Source organism: Hemiscyllium ocellatum, chromosome 24 (genome assembly GCF_020745735.1).
Source record: "Hemiscyllium ocellatum isolate sHemOce1 chromosome 24, sHemOce1.pat.X.cur, whole genome shotgun sequence".
NCBI classification, from domain to species: domain Eukaryota; kingdom Metazoa; phylum Chordata; class Chondrichthyes; order Orectolobiformes; family Hemiscylliidae; genus Hemiscyllium; species Hemiscyllium ocellatum.
The window spans coordinates 49,432,699-49,456,249 of NC_083424.1; the positions used below are offsets into that span (position 1 = coordinate 49,432,699).

General features: G+C 41.4%; 1 protein-coding gene across 1 annotated transcript in view; it reads left to right on the forward strand.

Moving 5' to 3' along the window:
* Window positions 1-23,551, forward strand: part of LOC132827405 (protein HIRA) — a 111,835-nt gene that overhangs the window by 38,410 nt on the left and 49,874 nt on the right. Inside the window, exons 11-13 of the mRNA XM_060844073.1 lie at window positions 10,512-10,617; window positions 12,069-12,281; window positions 20,940-21,025. Of these exons, the coding sequence (XP_060700056.1) occupies window positions 10,512-10,617; window positions 12,069-12,281; window positions 20,940-21,025 (405 nt within the window). The remainder of the gene's footprint in view (window positions 1-10,511; window positions 10,618-12,068; window positions 12,282-20,939; window positions 21,026-23,551) is intronic.

Genomic DNA, 23,551 nt, shown 5'->3' on the forward strand with positions numbered 1-23,551 from the left:
CCTGTTTCGAATTCCTTCTTTCAACTACACTGCTTTAATCATCATTGTGGCAGACGATAGATGGGGATTTGTATGTATATCGCACCCTACACAAACTCCAACCTCAATACATTTAATCAAGTACTTCAAAGTGTGGTCACAGATATAACATAGGCAGCCGCATTACTCAAAAAGTGTGATTGTAAAATTATTGTTTGGTCACAACATAGATTGGCAGATGGTTGGGGACTTCTCCTTTGCTCTTCTTCAAAAATAATGTCAAAGAATCTTTTATCACCTCCAGGCGGGATCTTGCGATAAGGGTTCATCTGACAATAATACCTCCAACCGTGCAGTAGTCCTTCAGTGTTTCACTTGAGAGTGAGCTTGATTTTTGATTTGTGTAATGAGGTAAACTTGATTTGGGAGCTTAAGGTGAAGGAACTCCTGGGGGCAGTGACCATAACATGGCAGCACTCACCCTGCAGTTTGAGAGGGAGAAGCTGGACTCGGATGTAATTGTATTATAATTAAATGAAGGTGACTATAGGAACATGAGGGAGGAACTGGCCAGAGTTGATTGGAAGGGGAGTCTAGCAGGGAAGACGGAGCAGCAATGGCAGGAGTTTCTGGGGGTAAGCTAGGAGGCAAAACAGACACTCATCCCAAGGAAGAAGAAACATTGTGTGGGGAGGATCAAGTAACCATTACTGACAAGGGAAGTCAGGGACAATATAAAAGCAAAAGAAAAAACTTGCGATATGGTGAAAGTCAATGCGATGCCTTTTTAAAAAAAGAACAGCAGAGGATAAACAAAAACTCAGTGAAAGGGTTGGGGGGCGGGGGTGGAAGATGAAAGTATAATGATAAGCTAACCAGTAATAAAGATAAAGATGGTAAGAGTTTTTTAGATATACAAAACATAAGAGAGCCAAGAGTGAACATTGAACCACTGGAACATAAGGCTGGAGAAATCGTACTGGGAAACAAAGAAATGGTGGGAGAGCTGAATAGAATATGGTAGAAGACCATAAGACATAGGAGTGGAAGTAAGGCCATTCGGCCCATCGAGTCCACTCCGCCATTCAATCATGGCTGGGCATTTCAACTCCACTTACCAGCGTTCTCTCCGTAGCCCTTAATTCCTCGAGACAACAAGAATCTATCAATCTCTGCCTTGAAGGCATTTAGCGTCCCAGCCTCCACTGCACTCCGTGGCAATGAATTCCACAGGCCCACCACCCTCTGGCTGAAGAAATGTCTCCGTATTTCTGTTCTGAATTGACCCCCTCTAATTCTAGGGCTGTGTCCACGGGTCCTAGTCTCCTCGCCTAATGGAAACAATTTCCTAGCGTCCACCCTTTCCAAGCCATGTATTATCTTGTATGTCTCCATTAAGTCTCCCCTTAATCTTCTAAACTCCAATGAATACAATCCCAGGATCCTCAGCCATTCCTCATATGTTAGACCTACCATTCCAGGGATCATCCGTGTGAATCTCCGCTGGACACATTCCAGTGCCAGTACGTCCTTCCTGAGGTGTGAGGACCAAAACTGGACACAGTACTCCAAATGGGGCCTAACCAGAGCTTTATAAAGTCTCAGTAGCACGTCTCTGCTTTTATATTCCAACCCTCTTGAGATAAGTGACAACATTGCATTTGCTTTCTTAATCACGGACTCAACCTGCATGTTTACCTTTAGAGAATCCTCGACTAGCACTCCCAGATCCCTTTGTACTTTGGCTTTACTAATTTTCTCACCATTTAGAAAGTAGTCTATGCTTTTATTCTTTTTGCCAAAGTGCAAGACCTCGCATTTGCTCACGTTGAAGACATCCGTAGCATACCAGAATTTCAAAAGGTCGGGGGCAGGGATGTAGTGGCCATCACTAAGGAGAAGGTATTGGGGAAGCTGAAAGGTCTGAAAGTGCACAAATCACTCTGACCAGCTGGATTACACCTTGGGGCTCTGAAGAGATTGTGGAGGCATTGGTGAGGATCTTTTCAGGAATCACTGGAGTCAGGGAGGGTCACAGGACAGGAAAATGGCTAATGTAACACTCCCGTTTAAGAAGGGAGGGAGGCAAAAGACAGAAAGTTATCGGCCAGTTAGCCTGACCTCTGTCTGCACATTATTGAGGAGGGGTGAAGTACTGGAATGGATAAAGGATTAGCTGACTGAGAGAAGACAGAGTGTGGGGATAAAGGGGTCTTTTTCAGGATGGCAGCTGGTGACTAGTGGAGTTCCACCGACATCAGTGTTAGGAACACAACTATTCAAGTTGTCCATTAACGATCTGCATGAAGGAACTGAGGGCATTGGTGCTAAGTTTACAGATGTCCCAAAGCTGGTTGGAGGGGGAGGTAATGTTGAGGAAGAAGAGCAGCATAAGGACTTGGACAGGCAAGGAGAGTGAGAAAAGTGAACGATGCAATACAGTGTGGGAAAGTGTGAGGTAATGCACTTTGTTAGGTAGAATAGAGGCGTAGACTATTTTCTAAGTGAGGACAGGCTTTGGAAATCTGAAGCACAAAGTGACTAGGGAATCCTAGTTTAGGATTCTCTTAAGGTTAACATGCAGGCTTAGTTAGCAGTTAGGAAGGCAAATGCAATGTCAGCATTCATTTCAAGAGGGCTAGAAGACAAGAGCAGAGATGTAGTGCTGAGGCTGTATGAGGCTCTAGTCAGACTGCATTTGGAATATTGTAAGCTGTTTTGGGCCCCTTATCTAAAGAACAATGTGCTGGCATTGAAGGAGATTGAAAAGGAGGTTTACAAGAGTGATACTGGGATGAAGGGCTTGTCATACAAGGAGCATTTAAGGACTCTGGGCCTGTACTTGATGGAATTTAGAAGAGTGAAGGGGAATCTCATTGAAAGTTGAGAGGCCTGGAACAGTAGACTTGGAGAGTTGTATCATGAATAGACATGAAGGCACAACCTCCGTGAAGGGAATGATTCTTTAGAACTGAGATGAGGAAGAATTTCTTCAGCTAGAAGGTGGTGACTCTGTGGAATTCATTACTGCCTGTGGAGGCCGATAGGTTCTTGATTGGTAAGGGGATCAAGTATTGCAGGGAGAAGGCAGGAGAATGGAGTTGAGAAGCAGTTTTAGCCACGATTGAATGGCAAAGCAGACTCATTTAGCTTAATGACCTAATTCTACTCCTATATTTTATGGGTCCCTTGGGTGGGATTTGAACCCGCAATCTTTTGATTCAGAGGTTACAGGGCTACTCATTGAGCCACAGCAAGGTGCAAATGGAGTGGCTCAGGTGCTGCTGCTGTTTACTGGCTGGAAAGGGGCAGCAGGCATGGGAGGGAAAATAGCCTTGCTTTCGAGGTATATTCTTGAAAGATGGCAGTACATTTACTTGAGAGTGTGGAGAGTCAGTCAATTGCTTAATTTGGAGTGGTGCAGTGTTAGCAGCTTAGATGGATGTCTCATGGGGACTGCCTACACTGGAATCCTTCTCCAGTTGCAATACCTTACCACATTCTGTAATGTGGTGTATGCTCTCCCTCACCTTTATTTGCTGGTCAGGGGACATCTCCCAATAGATGCTGACTGCCATCTCTGGTAGTTAGACTCCATTCCACTCTTTGTGCACTAGTATTGTGATTATGTTACTAGATGAGTAATTTGGACGTCTGGTTTAATAACCAAGTGAAAGCAAGTTATGTCCCACCATGGCAATTTGACACCATGTATTTTAATTTAAAACGGTTGGAAATGCGCAGAAGTGGTATCTGTAAAAATAATCAGATAATTGCTGGATTGTCTTAAAAATTTCTCTGACTGATCGTATGGCTGAGTGACATCAAGCAGTAGAAATTATTGATTTTTTTCATTCTAAGAGAAAGCTTGTAATAATTTACTGGGACTATTGCTTTTCTTGGTATATATCAATGACAAGATTTACAGGGTTACAGATTTCAACATTTGTGGATAATCTAAAACTTTGTATCCAAAGTGTGGAGGAGAGCATTAGACTTGAGGATGTGAACTGGCAGAATGGGGGAAAATGGCTCTTGAAATTTAATGCAGAAATGTGAAGTGATACATTTTTTGTAGGAAGAACAAGGTGAGGAAATATAAAATGAAGAGTAGAATTCTAAAAAGGACATGGTAACAGAGACCTGGGGCCATACGTTGCACAAATTTTAAAGGTGGCAGGAGCAGGTTGAGAAAGTGATTAAATAGACATTTGGGTTTTCCTAGGTTTTATAAATAGAAGATAAATTCTAGGAAGTTATGGGAATTTATAAAATGCCAGTTGGATCTCTGCCAGTGAGACATTGGTCCAATTCTGGGCATTGCATTTCAGGACGAATTTGAGGGCTGTAGCAAAAACATTACTGCAGGTAATGTTGAAAATGGTTCCAGCAATGAGCGACTTTGGTTATGTGAATAGATTGGCGAAGCTAATATTCTCTTTAGAGAAGAAAAGATTGAGAAGACGCTTGATGAACTATTCATGAATGTTATGGGCAGAGTAGATAGGAAAGAAACTAATTCATTTTACAGAGGTCCTTCAGAGGTTTGAGTAGCTGAGCAGTCTCCTTCTCTGCTGTAGCCATTCTATAATTGTATCTTTCTAACGTTCTGTATGAAAGGAAATTGGCTATTCTTCTCTGGTTTAGTTGATATATCACTCCAGTGCAATTAACTTAATCTCTCTCAATTGTGTAAACTGACCAGTAGTGATGGAAGGTCGTCCAACACGATCTTTTTCAGGGCAAGTAACTGTGGTCAATAAATGTGGGCATTGAGTGAATGATTTTGTTTTTAAAAGAAAGTGCATTCTTGTTACTGTTTTGTTCCGTCCTTGCTTTTTTGCTGCATAGGTTCTTTTATGAGTTGATCCTGCCCTGCTTTTCCTGTTTAGAGACTCACACTATGACTTGTGCACTTACAACAGTTCAGTGACATGTACTATCTTCAAGTGATCCCATCTATTCCCTTCACTGGGTTTCATGCTGTTTCTTTGTTTAGTTCCTCTTACTGCAGCACTATGTTTCTGTGCATCTTGAATTGAATTTCACAGTAATTGTTTAGCGACTCAATTTGGTAAAAACAGCCTCTTTTGATTTTGTCCAGAATTTGGGGCTGACCTATCTGTTAGAGTATTTTTTCTTCTTGAGATAATTTGTATTGGAACAGAGCAAAGTAAGGTGAGGCTGGTCCATCACTGAATGTGTTCACGGCTGAATTGGGACCTAGCCTTTGTCCTATATTCCTTATAGTATTGGCTGACCAAATTTTGTCAATCTCTTTTTGAGAATTCGGAATTGTTCGAGCATCAATTTCCATTTGCTGTTGAAAGTTCCAAACTAATCTCATCATTTATGTGGAGAATTGTTTCCTAATTTTACACTGAAATGATCTAGCTTTAGTATTTTGGTATTGTTCCCTAGTCCTAATCTCCCCTACAATTAGAAATAGCTCCACCCAATCTATCATATCTGTTTTCCCTACTGTCTTGGAAAACCTGGAAGCTTAAGGGATGATTTGATTGAAATTCCATAGAACACATCCCTAGTTTGTTTGCTGTTTGCTCCCTCTTTAACCCTTTAAACTCCAGGTATCATTCCAGAAAATCTATGCTAGATTCTTCTCAAAGCCAGTTTATTCACTCTAGGCTGTAATGCCCAGAAGTACTCTTGGTACTCCAGACATGGTAGAAACAGGATTTTCAGTAGAACATAGAACATAAAAAATACAGCGCAGTACAGGCCCTTTGGCCCTCGATGTTGCGCCGACCGAAGCCTACCTAACCTACACTAGCCCAATAACCTCCATATGCTTATCCAATGCCCGCTTAAATGACCATAAAGAGGGAGAGTCCACCACTGCTACTGGCAGGGCATTCCATGAACTCTCAACCCGCTGAGTAAAGAATCTACCCCTAACATCTGTCCTATACCTACCACCCCTTAATTTAAAGCTGTGTCCCCTAGTAACAGCTGACTCCATTAGCGGAAAAAGGTTCTCACTGTCAACCCTATCTAAACCCCTAATCATCTTGTACACCTCTATCAAATCTCCCCTAAACCTTCTTTTCTCCAACGAGAACAGCCCCAAGTGCCTCAGCCATTCCTCATACGATCTTCCTACCATGCCAGGCAACATCCTGGTAAACCTCCTCTGCACCCGTTCCAATGCCTCCACATCCTTCCTATAGTATGGCGACCAAAACTGCACACAATACTCCAGATGAGGCCGCACCAGAGTCTTATACAACTGCAACATGACCTCAGGACTCCGGAACTCCATTCCTCTACCAATAAAGCCCAGTACACCATATGCCTTCTTCACAGCACTATTTACCTGGGTGGCAACTTTCAGAGATCTGTGTACATTGACACCAAGATCTCTCTGCTCATCCACACTACCAAGTAGCCTACCATTAGCCCAGTAATCCATCTTCTTGTTACTCCTACCAAAGTGAATGACTTCACACTTAGCTACATTGAACTCCATTTGCCACATTTCTGCCCAGCTCTGCAACTTATCTATAGCCTGCTGTAACCTGCCACATCCTTCTTCGCTGTCCACAACTCCACCGACTTTCGTATCATCCGCAAACTTTCTCACCCAGCCTTCAACCCCCTCTTCCAGGTCATTTATAAAAATGACAAACAGCAATGGTCCCAAAACAGATCCTTGTGGAACACCGCTAGTAACTGCTCTCCAAGATGAACCTGTACCATCAACTACTACCCTCTGTCTCCTTCCAGCCAGCCAATTCCTAATCCAAACCTCTAATGCACCCTCAGTGCCATACCTCCGTAATTTTTGCAGTAGCCTGCATGGGGTACCTTATCGAACGCCTTGCTAAAATCCATATACACCACATCTACTGCTTTACCCTCGTCCACTTCCTTGGTCACCTTCTCAAAGAACTCAATAAGGTTTGTGAGGCATGACCTGCCCTTCACAAAACCATGCTGACTATCCTTGATCATATTCCTATCCAGATGTTCATAAATCCTATCCCTTACAATTCCCTCTAAGACTTTGCCCACAACAGAAGTGAGACTCACTGGCCTATAGTTACCAGGGATATCCCTACTCCCCTTCTTGAACAAGGGGACCACATTCGCTATCCTCCAGTCTTCTGGCACTATTCCTGTAGATGACGACGACATAAAAATCAAGGCCAATGGCTCTGCTATTTCCTCCCTAGCTTCCCAGAGGATCCTAGGATAAATGCCATCAGGCGAGAAGGGGACATGAAATTTATCTATTTATCTATTAAATAGTTAAATAGATGGGATTTATCTATTTTCATCCTTTCCAGTATTCCCCAGACCTCTTCCCTACATACCTCGAGGCCATCCATTCTAATCGCTTGTGACTCAATATTCACATCAGCAACAATGTCCTGTTCCTGAGTGAATACTGACGAAAAGTATTGATTTAGTGTCTCTCCAATCTCCTCCGCCTCCACACACAACTTCCCACTACTATCCTTGACTGGACCGATACCTACCCTAGTCATCCTTTTCTTCCTGACATACCTATAGAAAGCCTTTGGGTTTTCCCTAATCCTACCAACTAAGGACTTTTCATGTCCCCTTCTCGCTGCTCTTAGCTCTCTCTTTAGATCCTTCCTGGCTACCTTCTAACTCTCAATCGCCCCAACTGAACCTTCACGCCTCACCTTTACATAGGCCGCCCTCTTCCCTTTCACAAGGGATTCCAATTCCTTTTTAAACCACGGCTCCCTCACAAGACCCTTTCCTCCCTGCCTGACTGGTACACACTTATCAAGGACACCCAATAGCTGCTCCTTGAACAAGCTCCACATATCATTTGTGTTCTTCCCTTGAAGCCTATTTTTCCAATCCATGCATCCTAAGCCATGCCTCACCGCATCATAATTTCCCTGCCCCCAGCTATAACTCTTGCCCTGCAGTGCACACGTATCTCTCTCCATCACTATAGTAAAAGTCACCGAGTTGTGGTCACTGTCCCCGAAGTGCTCACCTACCTCCAAGTCTAACACCTGGCCTGGTTCATTACCTAGAACCAAATCCAGTATAGCCTCACCTCTTGTTGGCCTGTCTACATATTGTGTCAGGAAACCCTCCTGCACACATTGGACAAACACCGACCCATCTAACGAACTCGAGCTATCGCTTTCCCAGTCAATATCTGGGGAGTTAAAGTCCCCCGTAACAACCACCCTGCTACTTTCACTCTTCTCCTGAATCATCCTCGCAATACTTTCCTCTACGTCTCTCGGACTATTAGGAGGCCTGTAGAAAACTCCTAACAGGGTGACCTCACCTTTCCTATTCCCAACCTCAGCCCAAACTACCTCAGATGGCAAGTCTTCCTCTATCGTCCTTTCCACCGCTGTAATACTATCCTTGACAAGTAGGTGAGGCATGACCTTTAGCTCCGTGTGTTCTTGTCCTTGAGTTCTATAAATCAGCCTTTTTGATTATTTTCTGTCCCCTTTCATGACATTTTAAATGATCTGTCTTTCTGGGCCTCCACTATTTCTAGCTTTTCCCCATTTAGAAGGTGTCCTGTTCTGTCATTGTTTAAATACACAATGGATGACTTCTCACTTGCTTATATTAAATCCATTGGCATAATTTTGCCTAGTGACTTAACCTTATCTATTTTGCTTTGTAATTTTACAATTTTGTTCACAGTGCTTATGCCACCTCCTATTTTAATGTCTTTGAGAAACTTACATTTGGAGCTATCTATCCTATCATCAGTGCCATTAATGCCTCTGTTCAGGGTTTGTGCTCAATATTGATTCTCTAGGGCACCCCTAATTACAAATAAAATATCTGCTCATTACCTTAACTGTCTTTCTCCTAGTCTAATTAATTTACTCACAATTTGCCTTAAGTTCCACAATCTTCCACTCTAGCTAAGAACCTTTTATGAGGAACTTTATCACGTATCCTTTAAAAGCACATGTAAGTAAAATCCATTGGCATTCCCCTGCCCATTACATTTGTTACCACTTCCAAAAGTTCAAATATACTTGACCGACCTAATCTACCCTGTGCAATCTGTTCTGGTTGTCTCTGATAGTTGATGCGTTTGGAGTGTTCAGTCTCCTTATCCTTATTTATCAGCTTTTGTAATTTTCCGATGACAGATGTTAGGCCAACTGGTTAACTTTCTTAAATCGCAGACTGGTATGTACAATATTCCCATCTTTAGTAGTGGCTCCTGTATCAAGCAAACTTTGGAGGATTATGCTAGGGCATCAGCAATATTTTCAACTTTTAAACAAAAAATCCCTAGGTGGAGCAGCATCTGATCCTGGGTATTTGTCATTTTTACTGCCATTAATTTCTCCATCTTGCCTGTATTAATTGTGAGAAGTCAGACTCCCAGTCCCTGTTCCTAATTCAATTACAATTTCGTTGGGTAATTTGACAAGCTGACCACCTCTTCAAGAATAAATACTGATTTTAGAGTAATTATTGAGCATGTCTACCATTTAGGAGAAAGTGAGGACTGCTGATGCTGGAGATCAGAGCTGAAAATGTGTTGCTGGAAAAGCGCAGTAGGTCAGGCAGCATCCGAGGAGCAGGAGAATCGACGTTTCAGGCATGAGCCCTTCTTCTAAAGAAGGGCTCATGCCTGAAACGTCGATTCTCCTGCTCCTTGGATGCTGCCTGATCTGCTGCGCATTTCCAGCAACACATTTTCAGCTCATGTCTACCATTTCCTTATTTTCATTGCAACATGACTTGCTTTTAGGGGGCTCCACATTTCTGCCAGTTTTTCTTCCTAGAATAATTGTAAAAATGTTTATGTTCACCTTGTTATCCCTTACAAGCTGCTTGGAATAGTTCCTTGTTGCAGCTCCTACTACCTGCTTTGTTACACTTTACTGTTCTATGTTTCCTTGTGATTCAGCAGGTTGTGTGCTTTTTTTAAATGTCTTTTTTCAGTTTTACATTATCTGTTTCTTTGTTAATTGCCTTTGTTTAAGCTTTTTTCTTTAACAGATTTACCCAGTTTTCTGTGGGCAGTCTCTGTCTCATCCCATTGAAGTCAATCTAATCTAAATCTCAAATTTCAGTGACTTTCCCTTCAATCTTTGTTGAACTCAACGGCATTGCGATTGTTTATAGATAAATGTTTATGTACTAATAGGCTCTGAACTAAATTGTTCCTTACAAAATTCACTATTGAATTCCCCCTTTGTTAGTGCCAGGGCACATTATTGCAAAAATGTCATTCCATACACACTCTTGAATTTCGCTACATTTTGACTTTGTTAGTCTGTTTATCAATAGAAATGTTAAGATTTCCCATTAAAGTCACTGTCTTTTCTCCATGCATGTCTTTTCTCAGTAATAAGTCGCCACTCAATAGCCTTTCAAGAGGCCTACACACAACTTCCTGAGCTCTTGGAATTCCTTGTCTATTTCTTCGTTCTACCACTGATTTAGGTCACTTGTATAATGGATGGCAGATGGAATGAAAAGTGAGGACTGTGAAGATGTTAAATGTGCATTTGTTTTTGTGGTCTCTGCACCAGGACTTTGACAGGGTTGGGATTGCTAGTGTGCTCCATGGATGGGACGGTGGCGTTCCTGGATTTCTCACAGGAAGAGTTGGGCGATCCACTAACTGAGGAGGAGAAGGTAATGCAGAATTGTGCCTGGCTTACTGGTTCTCTGACTGCATTGAAAGATATACTGTACCTAGAATTACAAAAGCAGTCAACACACTATCAATTGACCTCAATTGCATGCCTGTTCCCAAGTTGCTTGTAGAATTGGTCTGCTTACAGCACAAAAAAATGTATTTCACCAAGTGAGTGGTATGTCATCAGTTTTCTAGGGCCTGAGTCTCCCAGGTATAATGGTTTTCTCATTAGCTAATGTGCTTATAAGGGGGTGAAATACAAGAAAGGAAAATGATGTAAGCCATGAATCCCATCTTTCCACTAGATTCCACAACTGAATGAAACATCTAATTTATTCTTATTTCTAAGGGAGAAATAGATGCACAGGTAGAACCTCTGAGAAGAGATAATGGTGAAACTTCTCCAAAAAATAATTGTACGTCAACTTCTAAGATGCGTTTAATTGTTTGATGTGAAGTGTCATACAATGATTCACTGGAAGTCCAAAGGGATTAGGTCGTGTAGGGTATCGAGACTTGGGGCTCCAGGGGTGCAGTGCTCCATTTTGGTGTAACAGCCCTTCCTCAGAGGTAAGAAGCGTAGTGTTTTCCACCAACTTACACAGTATTTCGCAGGGATTCACAGCATCCAGGAGAATTGCATTGCATTAAATATCTCGCTCAACAGTGTTTTGAGGAAGGGTAAGAAATAAATGTGTATAGGGATGGAGTTAATCAGTTCCATGTTGTCCAAATGAGAAATCTGTGTCATAGCAGTCACTAATCAATGCCACTTAAACTTGCATTTTTAGCATTAAAATGTGCGTTGTGTTCTGAATAACTTTGGGTCTTGATCCAAGTTAGCTGTCTCTAGTACCTTCTACACATAATTATTATAAACATATTTGTTGACATGTTCTCTGGAGATGTGGATATTTCTAACAAAAAAAAATTCATCTGAGTTCAGCAATGTATAGATTTTCTGCTCTCTGAGCAGGTGACCTCCGTTATACTCACTGATTTTGTTAACTGCGTTTTCATTTCACTATAATAGGAACCCATCAAAATCAATCTCATTATTGTTTAATATGTCTTTTACATGCTGTCTTTCACCCCCTTTCATCTGCATTTGAGTTCAGTCTGTACAGAGAAAGCTGCTGTGGGTTTTCGAGTGTTGTTTGATTTTGTTATATTTATCCAAGGCGTGGAATGAATTAAACTGCAAAGTTTAGCTTTTATTTTGACAATTCTTGCTATAAGAGTCTCAAAATGTTTTGTGAAGTGTCGAAATCTATTAATGTATGCAAATCATGCACTACAATGTGACATGTTGTAGAGAGCATTCGCAATGTAGGCAAAGGAAAATCTGGTTATGATAACATTGAACGTTTCCTTTGAGAACAACATCCTTACCTGGCTTTTCTGTGGAAAGTTTCAACTATCCATTGGTTTTACTTTTGTCTTGCAGAACATGATTCATCAGAAGACCTACGGCAAAAGCCTAGCAATTACAACTGAGCAGCAACTATCCACCACCATTATTGAAAATCCAGAGATGCTGAAGTACCAACAGCAACAGAAAGAATTGCAGGAGCAGAAGAATGCTGTAGGTTCCAGGGAGCTGATGCCCCCCAAAGTGGCAAATATGCTGAACGGAGAGAGCCTTGAGGATATTCGAAAGGTAATAGATTGGATTTTAAGCAAAACTCAAAGTATTGCTGTTCGATCAAGGGTTAAATAAAACAGCATTGTAGAATGGAACATAACCTCAGTGAGTGTGTCAGAATTCACGGTTAAAGCACTTGTGATTTCAGGAGCCTAAAACTGGAATGTTGGGAGCAGTTCCGGATTATAGAATTTGTTTGTGTATGAAACAGATATAAATATGGACCAGGGGCATTAAAAAAGCAGAATCAGAATCCATGGTTAAGACACACGAGTGTCCATTTTCAAATACTGTTTGTCTATAGGAGCAGAAGCAGACCATTGCTTTGAATATATCGGGGAAATTAAATCCAAGTAACATACCTCTTACTGGTCTTGTTCTTAAGATTATATGAGAGTTTCTTCCAATGGGCTTTGTGGTAATAGCTTAGTTTTATCACATTTAAATTTGTAAATGTGCTTTAATTTTAAAATTTTATTAAATTTGTAACACAAATATTTATAATATATAACACAAAGCAGTCTGGTTCCATTTGCCATAATTTGCTATTTGACTCTGAAGAGTTGGATGGAACTGAACGTTATAATTGTCAGTGAAAAGTCCCCACTTTTCACCTTATGAAAGAAGGAAGATCTTTGATGAAACTGCTGAAGGTGATTGGGTCTTGGACACTCCTAGAAAAACCTTTTTCAGTACTGTCTTGAGGTCAAATCATTGACCACTAGCTGTCAGAACCATCTTCTTTTGTACTAGGTATGACTCTAGCTAGAGGAGTGTTTTCCCCCTTTTCCCATTGAGTTCAATTTTATTAGGGCACTTTGCCACTCCACTTGATCAAATACAGTCTTAATTTAAAAGGTGTCATTCTCACCATACCTATGGGACTGAGGTCCTTTGTCTATGTATGGAGCATGACGATAGGGGGTTGGAGCTGAGTGGTCTTGGTAGGATGCAACTGAGAATAAGTAAGCATGCTATTGGTGAGTAAGTGCCTCTTGAATGCATGATCAGTAATGTCTTCTATTATTTTGATAATTAAGAGATACTTATGATGGAGTGATAATTTGTCAAATGGATTTGTCCTGCATTTCATTTTTTTGTAAGCAGAGTACATCTGTGCACTTTGTAAAATCAATGCCAGTGTTGTAGTTGTAATGGAACAGTTTGGCTGGAAGCGACAGTGATTCTGAAGAACTCTTCTTCACTGCCATAGCTGGGATGCTGTCAGTGCACAGAGCATTTGATGTGCCCAGTGTGCGTGGCTGTTTATTGATCTCACTTTTTCTAACTAGCGTTGAACATGAAGGAGTACTGAGTCATCAGTTGATGGTGGGTAGGAGGAGGCTGCTTTGCCAATGTTTTCCCTGATATCATGAGACTGCGAGTAGTTTGAAGTCACTTAGAGAACACTGTCCGACTTTGGTTCTTTCCAGCCAATTGGAGGAATTTTCAGGCCTGTCTCAAAGGTACTGAGTTATAGGCATAGAGTCCTACAGCACGGAGACAGGCTCTTTGGCCCATACTGTTTCATACTGACTAAAATGTCCATCCATGCTAACCCCATTTCCCTGCAGTTGGCCTATATCTTTCTAAACCTTTCCTATCCAAAGATTTGTCCAAATGCTGTTAAATGTTGTTAATGTACCCGCCTCAACCACTTCCACTGGCAGCTTATTCCATATGCGTACCACCCTCAGTGTAAAAAAAGGAGTTGCCCCTCAGGTTCCCTTTAATTCTTTCCCCTGTAACCTTAACCTGATGTCCTCTATTAGTCCTTGATTCTCCAACACTGGGAAAAAGACTGAATGAATTCATCTATCCATGGCTCTCATGATTTGATATACTGTTGTTGTGGTTCTGTTCCCCGAGCTGGGAATTTGCGTTGCAGATGTTTCGTTCCTGTCTAGGTGACATCTTCAGTGCTTGGGAGCCTCCTGTGAAGCGCTTCTGTGATCTTTCCTCCGGCATTTGTAGTGGTTTGAATCTGCCACTTCCAGTTGTCAGTTCCAGCTGTCCGCTGCAGTGGTCGGTATATTGGGTCCAGGTCGATGTGCTTATTGATTTGAATCTGTGGATGAATGCCATGTCTCTAGGAATTCCCTGGCTGTTCTCTGTTTGGCTTGTCCTATAATAGTAGTGTTGTCCCAGTTGAACTCCTGTTGCTTGTCATCTACGTGTGTGGCTACTAAGGATAGTTGGTTGTGTCTTTTCATGGCTAGTTGGTGTTCATGGATGCGGATCGTTAGCTGTCTTCCTGTTTGTCCTATGTAGTGTTTTGTGCAGTCCTTGCATGGGATTTTGTACACTATTTGATATACTTCTGTAAGATCATGCCTTAATCTCCTACATCGAAAGAAAAATTTCCTAGCTTGTCCAACCTCTCCCTATAACACACACCGTTGAGTCCTTGCAACATTCTTGTAAATTTCTTCTGCACTCTTTCCAGTTTAATGTCATCCTTCCTATAGCAAGGTGAGCAAAACTGCACACAATACTCCAAGTACGGCCTCACCAACGTCCTATATAACTGCAACATAACTTCGCAACTTCTATACTCAATGCCCTGCTTGATGAGGGCCAGTGTGCCAAAAGCCGTCTTCACTACCTTGTCTACCTGTCACTCCACTTTCAAATAACTGCGCACCTGAACTCCGAAGTCCCTCTGTTCCACTACCCTCCTTAAGACCTTCCATTCTCCATTGTGAAGGCTGGGATTTCTGAATACTTGAAAATGTATGTTAAAATAGGGCAAAGTCAGTGTGGTTTCATCATGGGGAGGTCATGCCTGACAAATCTGCTAGAATTCTTTGAGGAAGTAATGAGCAGGTTAGACCAAACAGAGCCAATGGATGTTATCTACTTGGACTTCAAGAAAACCTTTGACAAGGTGCTGCATAGGAGACTACTGAGTAAGATAAAGGCCTGTTGTGTGAGAGGCAAGGTGCCAGTGTTGTTGTTTAGCTAATCTTTTGAGACAGCTGTCCCAATTAAGGCACAAGTGAGGCAGTCCTTGCAGAGTTGACTTGGCTAGATATCCTCCTGTTGTGTTTGTCCAATAACCCCTCAGATGTCATGTGAGGCTTCATATTTAATTAATTGCTTAAAATAAAAGTGAAAATAGTACTTAAAGATAAGGAGAGCTACTCCTCCCTCTGTGGCCCAATCAAGTCCCTCAGCCCCTCGCAGAACAATTGAAGAGCTCTGGAATGGTACGTTTTCATCCGGCAAACTAGGCATTCTGTAACATCTTCAGAGAAAGTTCCCAATTCATGCCAACTGAAGGTCCGTATTATGCAGTGGGTTCCAATCCACTGGGCATAAATTTGAAACCACTCAAACAGATTTTACGATGAATTCCTTTAGAGATGTTTTCATCTCATTATTGTAAGCTGCATTTGGCTTAAGTCATAGAACTGTAAGATCAATGTCTAACCGCCCAAATGTAGTCCTGATCATAACTCATGCTTATTTTTGCATGAGGTACCATCGACACCTCTTTATAGGACACCAAACCTATTTGTAGCTGTAACTTTTAGTCAAAATATTTTGTATTTTAGCTCAGGAAAGCCTGTTGGAGAAGTTATTAAATTCTAATAGTTGAAGTGACTAATGTTGAATCCTGGCACGGAATTCATATTTTGTCCCATATAAACTTATGTACTTCCACAGTCAAAGGTATGCTTCTGTATCGTAGAGCGTTGGGCTGCAGGTACAAGTAATTAGGAAGGCATGTGGAATTTTGTCCTTCATTGCTAAAGGGGTTGAGTCTAAAAGCAGGGAGCTTATGTTGTAGGGTGTACAGGGTGCTGGTGGGCCACACCTGGAGTACTACTTCGGGTTTTGGTCTCCTTAATGGCAAGAGAGGGGATGCAGGGGGATTCTCTTGGTTGATTCTGGAGTTAAGGGGGTTGGCTATGAGGAGAGACTGAGTAAACTGGGATTATATTCATTGGAATTTAGAAAAATGAGGGGGTGTCTTATAGAAATGTATAAAATTATGATGGGAATATATAAGAAATAGAGAGGCTTAGAACATTCTCTCTATTTTTATCTTATATATTCCCTTCATAATTTTATATGTTTTTATAAGACACCCCCTCATTTTTCTAAATTCCAGTGAATATAATCGCAGCCTACTCTGCCTCTCCTACTCCACTTGGCCTCAAAATTAGAGGGAGCAGATTTAGGACTGAATTGAGAAGGAACTTTTTCATCCAGAGGGTTGTTAATCTATGGAATTCCCTGCCCAGTGAAGTAGTTGACTTCAGTAAGTGGGTAAGTGGAGCTGAGTCCACAAAAAGATCAGCCATGATCTTATTGAATGGCGGAGCAAACTCGAAGGGCCAGATGACCTACTCCTGCTCCTAGTTCTTATGAAATATGCTTTTTGTTTCCTCCTCCACAGTTCAGTCTATAACATTTTACTAGTATTTACAGCCACAGAGATGTACAGCACAGAAACAGACCCTTCAGTCTAACTCATCCATGCCGACCAGATATCCTAATTGGATCTAGTCCCATTTGCCAGCACTTGCTCCATATCCCTCTAAACCCTTCCTATTCATATGCCCATCCAGATGTCTTTTAAATGTTGTAATTGTATCAGCCTACACCACTTCCTCTGGCAGCTCATTCCATACACTCACCACTCTGTGTGAACAAGCTGCCCCTTAGGTCCCTATTAAATTTTTTCCCTTCACCATAAACCTATGCTCTCTAGTTCTGGACTTCACCACCCCAGGGAAAAGACCCTGTTTACTTACTCTACCATGCCCCTCTTCATTTTATAAACTTCTATAAGGTCACCCGTCAGCCTCTGACACTCCAGGGAAAGAAGCAGCTGATTCAGCCTCTCCCTATAGCTCAAAGCCTCCAACCCTGGTAACATCCTTGTAAATTTCTTCTGAATCTTGTCAAGTTTCACAGTATCCTTCCAATAGGAAGGAGACCAGAATTGCACATAATAGTCCAAAAGTGGCTTAATCAACATCCTGTACAGCTACAACATGACCTCCCAAATCCTGTACTCAATGCTTTGCCCAACAAAGGAAAGCATACCAAATGCCGCCTTCACTATCCTATCTACCTGCGACTCCACTTTCAAGGAGCTATGAACCTGCACTCCAAGGTCTCTTTGTTCAGCAAAACTTCCCAGGACTTTACCATTAAGTGTATAAGCCCTGTTCTGATTTGCCTTTCCAGAATGCAGTACTTCACATTTATCTAAATTAAACTCCACCTGCCACACCTCGCCCATTGGTATGATCAAGATCCTGTTGTACTTTGAGGTAACCTTCGCTGTCCACTACACTTCCAATTTTGGTGTCATCAGCAAATTTACTAACTACGCTATGCGTTCTACCTTCATATCCAAATCATTTATATAAATGACGAAAAGTAGTGGACCCAGCATTGATTCTTGTGGCACTCCACTGGTCACAGGCCTCCAATCTGAAAAGCAACCCTCCACCATCACCCTCTGTCTTCTACGTTTGAGCCAGTTCTGTATCCAAATGGCTAGCTCTCCCTGTATTTCATGAGATCTAACATTGCTATCCAGTCTACTGTGAGGAACTTTGTCAAACGCCTTACTGAAGTCCATATGGATCACGTCCATAACGCTACCCTCAACAAACCTCTTTGTTACTTCTTCAAAAACTCAACCAAGATCGTGACACATTATTTCCCATGCACAAAGCCATGTTGACTATCCCTAATCAGTCCTTGCCTTTCCAAATACATGTACATCCAGTCCCTCAGGATTCCTTCCAAGAACTTGCCCACCATCAATGTCAGGCTCACTACTTTATAGTTACCTGGCTTTTCCTTAACACCTTTCTTAAATGGTGACACAACTATAGCCAACCTCTAGTCTTCTGGCACCTCAACTGTGACTATAGATGATACAACTGATACAACTCAGCAAGGGGCCCAGCAATCACTTGCCTAGCTTCCACAGAATTCTAGGGTACACCTGATCCGATCCTGGGGATTTATTCACTTTAATGCTTTTCAAGACATCCAGCACCACCATCTCTGCAATATGGACACTTTTTTTCAAGATGTCGCCATGTATTTCCCCACATTCTGTATCTTCCATATCCTTGTCCACAATAAACACTGATGCAAATTACTCATTTGGTATCTTCCCCCATCTCCTGTCGTTCCACACACAGGCTGCCTTGCTGATTTTTAAGGATCCCTATACTCTGCCTAATTACCCTTTTGTCCTTAATGTATTTATCACACCCCTTTGGATTCTCCTTAACCCTATTTGCTAAAGCTAACTCATGTCCCCTTTTTCTTTGAAGGCCTGTAGTACCCTCTCTAAAGTAAATTTGTAAAAACTTTCCTCTCAAATGTTTGCAAGGACTGATGCTGATTGAAATGAGCTACTCTTATGCATAGACTGAACAATTGAAGTGCTGGAGCTCTGCGGTTAACTTTCCTTTTGGTTTTGGCTCAGCTTTATTCAAAACCATCACCATGAGAAGTACGCTGATAAAGGAATGGTGTTTTCCTGTACAAGGTATAATTCCTCTTTATAGGGACACACAGCACTCTATCTTAGACATCTAGAGTGCAGATTACAAAGAGCCAAGGTTTAGGGACCCACGTCTACGTCTAGGGTCACCGCTGAGGTTCAGTCGTTTAAAATTTGCATCATGTCAGTACAAGCACAGGTAAGCTTCTGTTTGTTTGTTCAACTGGAGCCACACTATTTATAATAACATTGATTCACCAATGGGTGTCACCTATTGATTCACCAGTGGGTGTCATCTAGGATTCAATTGGAAGAATTCAAACCTCTCAGAAAACAGAAGTTCTCCAGGTCCCATCCAAGTGTCAACTTGACAATCAGCAACACTATGGAGTATTCCTGATATATGGTCAGTGGAACTGGCATAAAGCTCAGGCAGTTGGTTACTGAAGACTTGAGGTCCAGCCTTTCTTCATAATTGTTTTGTAATGTACATAATCTGGAAGAGAGAACAAAGTGCAGCATCATGTTTAGAGTCCAGCTAGGTCAAGAAGGCTATCCACCATTCACGATGTCTGGAATATCATGGTTAGACCCACCTCTCAGGCAACTCCATCCTGACCCAATTGCTATAAATCCTTCCTGGGAGATGGAAACAGCAAAATTCTTGAAATTTTCTTTTGGATTTCCTCAAGCAATTGAATCCAGTCCAACAGATCACGGACTGTGCCTAAGTTATCTGTTTATTTGTGTAACTGCTGTATGATGCAATCTCTGACCATGCCTAGTCTTTGTTCCCTCTCTTTGTCTCCCTCTCATTACTGGGGTGAAAATAATGTGACTTTGCCAACAATCTTTGCACTTCATTGATAATTGTTTGTTTTGTGAAGTGTTTTGGAACATCCTGAGATGAGGTAAGGCACCGTATAATTTCAAGTTCTAGCATTTTTCTCTATTGAGTTGCCATTCTGTAATTGCTTTCTCTTTTTGATTCAAACAGTACCTGAGTCTGTCACTGTTTGAATCAAAAAGAGAAAGCAATTACAGAATGGCACTCAATGGAGATGTTAGTTAGTCTTGCAAGTTAGTTGCTCCAAATGGTGTTCCAGATTGGTTAGTGTATTTCTTCTCAGGGTGACATCTTCGAGTCACTAGAGTGAAGAGCAGTGAAGATTGACTTTAAGGCAGTATTGTTAGCATTAGTGATAGAGGTGACATCTTTTAGAATCCTCATATCTACTGGGTGCCCTCAGCACCATTGCTCCTCCCCTTCATCCAGTACCTCCAAATTGTATTGCTTGTGGGAACCCATAAAGCCTTCACCTCACTGGTATAAAAAAAGTCGCAGCCAATAAAGGGTAAGTTTCTGTTAGGCTGTCAATTAACTTGCCAATCCTTTTGTTTATGTTCTCCAAGATGTGAAAAACAAAAAGCCTGCTGGTTTTTTATCCTATAAATATTTATTGCTAAACAGATTGTATTCTCTGGAAGAGATGTTGGCGGGTTCATTTTATTTAACTCTGTCCTAAAATAGGCATTTGCTTTGATGTGAATGTTGTTCCAACATGTGAAGAAACTACTTGTTACTGACTACTAGGAACAAATAAAATTAATTATGGTTATGGGATGATCCTTTGTTTTTAAACTGTGTTGTAAGTTGGTATAATACTTTAAACAATTGTGAAGCCTAATGAATGAGAATATTATACGAAGAAAGTCATTAACAGGCTGTCCAGTGGAACAAGAATTTTCGTAATGGACGAACTATTGCATATTATTTGATGACAGATTTACCTCTTTGCCACAAAAGAATATGTTGTCCTGGTCACTGCTATGAAGCTAACTGGTGTAATATGATGCATCTTGTTTCCAGGAGGTATTGTGTTTCAAACATCTCTTGAAAGGTGTGGTAAGACTGCTCATCAGCAGAATTTTTATGTACGACAGTCATGTTTTTCTGAAAGGTATTTTACTCTTGTCATTTTAGCGTTCAGTTTTGGCAAATTCTCAAAAGTGCAGTGTTTTTTCTCTGATCTGGGAGATTAAAAGACCAATTTGAATAAACTGAGAAGTTTAAGAAAGCTAATTGAGAGCCTTGGCCCATTACAGTGGAAGGAAACGGTTTACTGGATAATAGCATCTGAATTTTTCTTTCTCTCTCTCTCTCTCTCTCTCTCTCCCTTCCTTTGTAGAATTTATTAAAGAAGCAGATCGAAACTAGGACAGCTGACGGTCGGAGAAGAATCACGCCGTTTTGCATTGCTCAGTTAGACACTGGGTAAGAGGTCATATCAATCCCCTTTGAAAAATGTGTGGTGCAGAGTTAAGAACTCATGAAGAATCCCTTCAAGAAAGTTTGATTCTAAGATGCATTTGTATCATGTGCTAAATACATAATCGAGTGTGAGTAAAAGGCAGTGACTTCAATCTGTCTTTTTCAGTTGATTTTTCAGAAAACAGCATCCTGAGGGCTTGATGTTGTTTCAATCCTGTTAATCAATTACAGATAGTAACTTTGGTATCACTTTAACATGTATTATGGCCAGCTCAGTTGTATTAACTGTGCAAGCAGGAAGGCTTAAACTCAGCACGTCACTGTTAAGATTGCTATGATATGGAGGGAATCTTGCTTCATGCCAGCTTTGTTACACTGTATATACATGTGCTGATATTTTTTAACTAAATAGTGCCGTCAGAGTGTCTTGCAGTTGTTTTGTCTGGATGATTTGGAGCTATGACAGTGTCACTGAACACTGGCAACAGGAAGTGTTCTACCTAGGATTCTGCTTAACTTGATTTGATTTTCCAGCAATCCTCGGGAGTGTAAGATGGCAGCAGTAGAAAGGCTTATGATCTCTCGGTGTTGCAGGTTTGCGTTCAGGTCTGTTATAGCAGAGTATGTTCTTTGACTACTGGATAAAAGGGGGGAAACATGCTGCAGTAGTAACCTGACTGTATTTACAGTGAGTTGGAATGTTCTGAACTTGGGGAGCATATTCCTAAGAGAATGAGAAATAAGGAGCAGGTAGATACTGTCTGGACCCTTCTAGCCTGATCTGCCAAATAATATGATGCAGACCAGCAATGGGAAATACGTGCAACAGAGACCACAACAAATGTGTGCGGTTAAATAATAGCTGCCTAAACACTAATGAATAAATGAATAAAGATATCAAGATAAAATGAAGATAAGAAAAGTACTTCTACTGAGCATGTACATAGGACATCTACATCTCTCATGTATTCTCTCACTTTCCTGTTTTCTCATGCTTTCTCTTTTTCCCTGTCCTCTTTCTTCCCCCAACACATAAATGCGCGCACACACACACCAACTGTCTCTCTCTCTTTGTGTGTCTTGCTCACACTCCCTCCCTTTGACCAACCTGTCATGGACTAATCATGTCAGAGTATGCAGAGTTAGCACAAGAAGAGAATGGTGAAAGACTGAATGCAGAGAATAGGGTTAATTGGTAGCTATTCAGTGGCAGAAGGTGGGAAGGGGGATTCCAGAAGGTTCAGTGCTAAGACTGCTGTTGTTCACAATTTGTATTGAAGCTTCAGACTTGAGAATCAAAAACACAACTGTGGATGATGCAGGGTGATGGGCACTGCTGAGGAGACTGAAACAAATTACAGGAAAACATTGCTAAGCTTGGCCAAATGAGCAGATGACTAGGACTTGATTATTTTAGTGTTGAGAGGTCTATTATATTTTGTAGGAAGAATGAGCAAATCACAAGTTGTTTTGAAATTAGGAATGTTGAGCCGTAAATGTGGAGGTTGGGGGATCAGGTGAAATTTGGAGGAGTTGGGACTTTCTGATGTCACCCTGAATCATTTAGCTTCAACTTAAAATTTAGAATTCAGTTTGGATGTGTTCTTTATGAATAACCAGGTTGATGAGGGACTTGTAAATTCTCCCAAACTGTTTCTTTGTTAATCAGAATTGCATTCTGCTTCCAACTTCAATTTGCACTGGTGTGTCTATTTTGGTTCAGTTCTGATTTGAGTTCCAGAATGGCTTTTCTCATAAATGTCTGTGAAAAAACAATGCCCTGATTTGATTGCAGGTTAGTGGGAAAGTTAATGGAATGGTCACAGCATGGAGTGAGGCCATTTGGCCCCTCCACCTCTGTGCTGGCTCTTAGAAAGCAATTTATCTAGTGCCAATTCACCACTTCTTTCAATAGCCATGCACAACTTCCCAATCAGTCACCTCTTAAATGCTTTGACTGAACATTCTCTCTGTCTGTGTCTGTCTGTCTCTGCCTCTGTCTCTTTCTGTCTGTCTGTCTGTCTCTCTCTCTCTCTCTCTCTCTCTCTCTCTCTCTGTCTCTGTCTCTGTCTCTGTATGTATAGACACCATTCCCCACCCAAACACATATGTGCACGCACACATACCGTTACACACGAGCACGCACATCCTTTTGCACCATTACACATGTGCACCATTCTACATCCGAGGCACTTATTGTGTGAGACACCGTTTAATATTGTAATCACGGTCACTCTTTTTCATTTACGTAAAGATGTGCCTCAGATTCATGATCCTGAATTCAATGGGAACAGTTCGTTCCTCACCCTTCTCCAAGCATGAACAGCCCCAATGTCTTCTGTCCGTCTACTTAACTGTAGTTCCTCATACTTGAAACTATTCTGTTGAATATTTTCTGCCTCTTCTCCAATGCTTTCACAACATTTTTAACGAGCAGTACCCAGAACTGGACATGCCACACCAATTGAGGCTGAAGTTTTATTTTAACCTTCTTGCTTTGTGCTCTGTCCCAATTAACAATGCCTGTGT